The sequence below is a fragment of the Triticum dicoccoides genome, unplaced genomic scaffold, assembly GCF_002162155.2.
Source record: "Triticum dicoccoides isolate Atlit2015 ecotype Zavitan unplaced genomic scaffold, WEW_v2.0 scaffold75821, whole genome shotgun sequence".
Lineage (NCBI taxonomy): Eukaryota > Viridiplantae > Streptophyta > Magnoliopsida > Poales > Poaceae > Triticum > Triticum dicoccoides.
The window spans coordinates 1-2,803 of NW_021297636.1; the positions used below are offsets into that span (position 1 = coordinate 1).

At 55.5% G+C, this 2,803-nt stretch overlaps 1 protein-coding gene across 1 annotated transcript in view; it reads right to left on the reverse strand.

Moving 5' to 3' along the window:
- Nucleotides 1-1,414: 1,414 nt before the first annotated feature.
- LOC119347801 (cystathionine gamma-synthase 1, chloroplastic-like) overlaps nucleotides 1,415-2,803 on the reverse strand; it is a 1,629-nt gene continuing 240 nt past the window's right edge. Inside the window, exons 2-6 of the mRNA XM_037616335.1 lie at nucleotides 2,588-2,800; nucleotides 2,293-2,496; nucleotides 2,074-2,160; nucleotides 1,647-1,969; nucleotides 1,415-1,538 (exon numbers count right to left, since the gene is read on the reverse strand). Of these exons, the coding sequence (XP_037472232.1) occupies nucleotides 1,415-1,538; nucleotides 1,647-1,969; nucleotides 2,074-2,160; nucleotides 2,293-2,496; nucleotides 2,588-2,800 (951 nt within the window). The remainder of the gene's footprint in view (nucleotides 1,539-1,646; nucleotides 1,970-2,073; nucleotides 2,161-2,292; nucleotides 2,497-2,587; nucleotides 2,801-2,803) is intronic.

Sequence of the window (2,803 nt, forward strand, 5' to 3'; positions counted from 1 at the left end):
CGCGACCTCCCTCCTCCCTCCAGGCCCTCCCTCCCTCCTTCTTTCCCGCCGCCTGCGTTGGCGCCCGCGGCCGGCTTGGCCCCGGGGCTGCTGGTGGCGGCGGCCTCGGTGCCCTTCCCCTCCTGGTCGCTCTTTGCCGCGGGCGAAGCTGCACCGGGGGGGGGGTGCACTTAGGCGGCGGTGGTCTGGTGTGGCGGCGCGGTTCCGTGGCACGACGCAGGCGAGCAGCTGGGTGGCGGCGTGATCTGGCATCACCCGCTCGGCCCAGATGCAGGCCCTTCGGGCCCCATCTCGGCCTGGGCGGGCCGGCGATGGGGATGGTCTCTGGCGTGGCTTCCGGGAGGCGGGGGAGACGCGACGAGCGGCGCCAATGCTGGACTGCTGCATCATGGCCGGCGGGGCTTAACGGGCCCGCTTCGGGGCCTGGCTGGGCCAGGGGTGGCCCGGCATGCCCCGCTGCCGCGTCCGGACGGCGACCGCAACGGTGCCATAGGCACGGGCCTCCCGCACGACGGCAGTGGACGTGGTTCCCTCCCGCTCGGCTTCGGGGTTGCCGCTCCCGTCATGGTGCGCTTCTCTCCAGTCCTCTTGGCCTCGTGGTGGTGTTCGTAGTGAGGCGGTGTGGGTGGCGGCGCAACTGCGTTGGCGCATGGTGGTGGGCAGCGGTTTGGCGGGTCGGCTCCGTCCGGTTGGGCGGTTGGGTTTGGAGTGCGGGAGAAATCCTTGCCGGTTTTGGCCCCTATGCGGTGACACCTGTGGGTGCCACCATTCCTTCCTGGAGCGTGTCGGAGGTATCCATCCACCACCCCCTTCCGCGTGCCAGGGGAAACCCTAGGACTCGTTCGGGCAGCAACGTCGTCAGCGTCGCATCCCTTCTTGGAGGTGCTGCTTGGTAAGCGGCGATTCGGAGCCTCGGTCTGTGGTGGTTTGTATCCGGTGGGCGCCGTGGTGGCGGGTCATCCGCGCTTTGCTGAGCTGTCGTGGTTGGCATTTGTTTCTTCTTCCTTTTCTTTTGGCTGGTTGTGTTGCTCGCCACATCAATCTTTGTACTCGGTGTTGGTTGCTTTGGAATACAAAGCGGGGGGCAACCCTTTTTCGTTAATTAGCCCACATTGTGGGAAACAATGTTTTTTTACCTGTATAAAAGTGATTGACATGGCTGTAATAGTGAAACAGGATGAAACGTTTTGTACTATCTGAACTTCTTTCAATTACATATGGCCCCGCCGCCCCGAAGCACATATTTCTTATCATCAAATTTGATGTTCTTCATTCAAGAAATAAAAGAATACATACTAATTACCATTGCTTAGGATTTCAGCACAAATTGACTACCTACCATATGCACAAAAAGGGTTTCTATAAAGCTAGCTTGTCAAAATTGTTACACTATTAATTAGGATCAAGAATAATCCTAAATCTTCTCTAGGGCTTGGAGAATGTCATCCCTGAGATCCTCAAACTTCTCAACCCCGAAGCTAAACCTCACCAAGTTGTCCTTGATCCCATTCTTGGCCTTCTCCTCATCATTCTCCCCCCTGATAAATACACAATCCATGCAATATAAGTCAAAATGTCAACCATAAATATATATAGTGAATCGTCCTCTAAGTTGCAAACGAGAGAAACCCTAGAGCGCCACATACCAGAAGGACATGACCGCCGGCTGTTGCACGAGGCTCTCACACCCGCCAAGAGAGGTTGCAATGAAGGGTATCTCCAATGCGTCGATGAACCTCATGACGCCGTGCAGGTCTGACGCCACCTTGAAGCTGATGACGCCACCGCAACCGGTCATCTGGCTGTTGGCGATGTGGTGCCATGGGCTGCTGATGAGTCCAGGGTAGTACACCCGCTCAATCTTGGGATGGTTCTCGAGCAAGCGCGCCATGCGCAATGCAGTGCTGTTTTGTGTTTCCACGCGAAGCACCATCGTCTTGAGGCCGCGTATGATCATGTAGGCTGCGTCCTGCGGTAATTCAGTTGCAGTGCAAGTGGTAAGCTTTAAAATCTAGTTTTCTTAAATAAGAATGAGTGCCAACATATGTACTACAGTTAATATATACTACATACCGGACTAATGGCGCCGCCGAGGTCGTGATGCCACGCACGGATCCTAGAGATGAGCGCATCCGAGCAACTGATGCATCCTGCAATGACCTGAAATGGAATGACACGATGAGAAGTCTTAAACTACATTGACACTACTAGTGATCATGGAAGTAAAGGAGCAAAATGGCAGTGTAATTGTATGATCTACGAAAATACATCTGATCTAGGGTAGCTACTCACGTCGTGATGGCCGGCAATGTACTTTGTGGCAGAGTGCACGACGATGTCGGCCCCGAGGGTGAGCGGCTTCTGATTGATGGGCGAGGCGAGGGTGCTGTCGATGCACACTAGAGCCCCTTTGCGGTGACACAGCTCCGCGACGAGCTTAATGTCGATGCACTTGAGGTGGGGGTTCGTCGGACAGTCAGTGTAGAAGAGTGTCACCTGCATCATAGCCAAGCATCTCAGAGTCAGAAACGACCAACATACATTCATAGATCCCTTGATTATATATGTGTTATGGAAATTAACTTACGTCGCCATGGTCAAGAACGGCCTTGAGCGTGTCCATGTCGTTCAGCTCGATGAATGTCACCTTGATGCCCATCTTGGAGAGCTTGTCGCGGATGAAGGCGCGTGCCTCGCTGTAGCACTCAGTCGTGGTCACCACGTGGCCGGCACCGGGCAGTACGAGCGCAAGCAGCGTGGCAACGATGGCGTTCATTCCCGAGGACGTGACAAGCGTCGACTC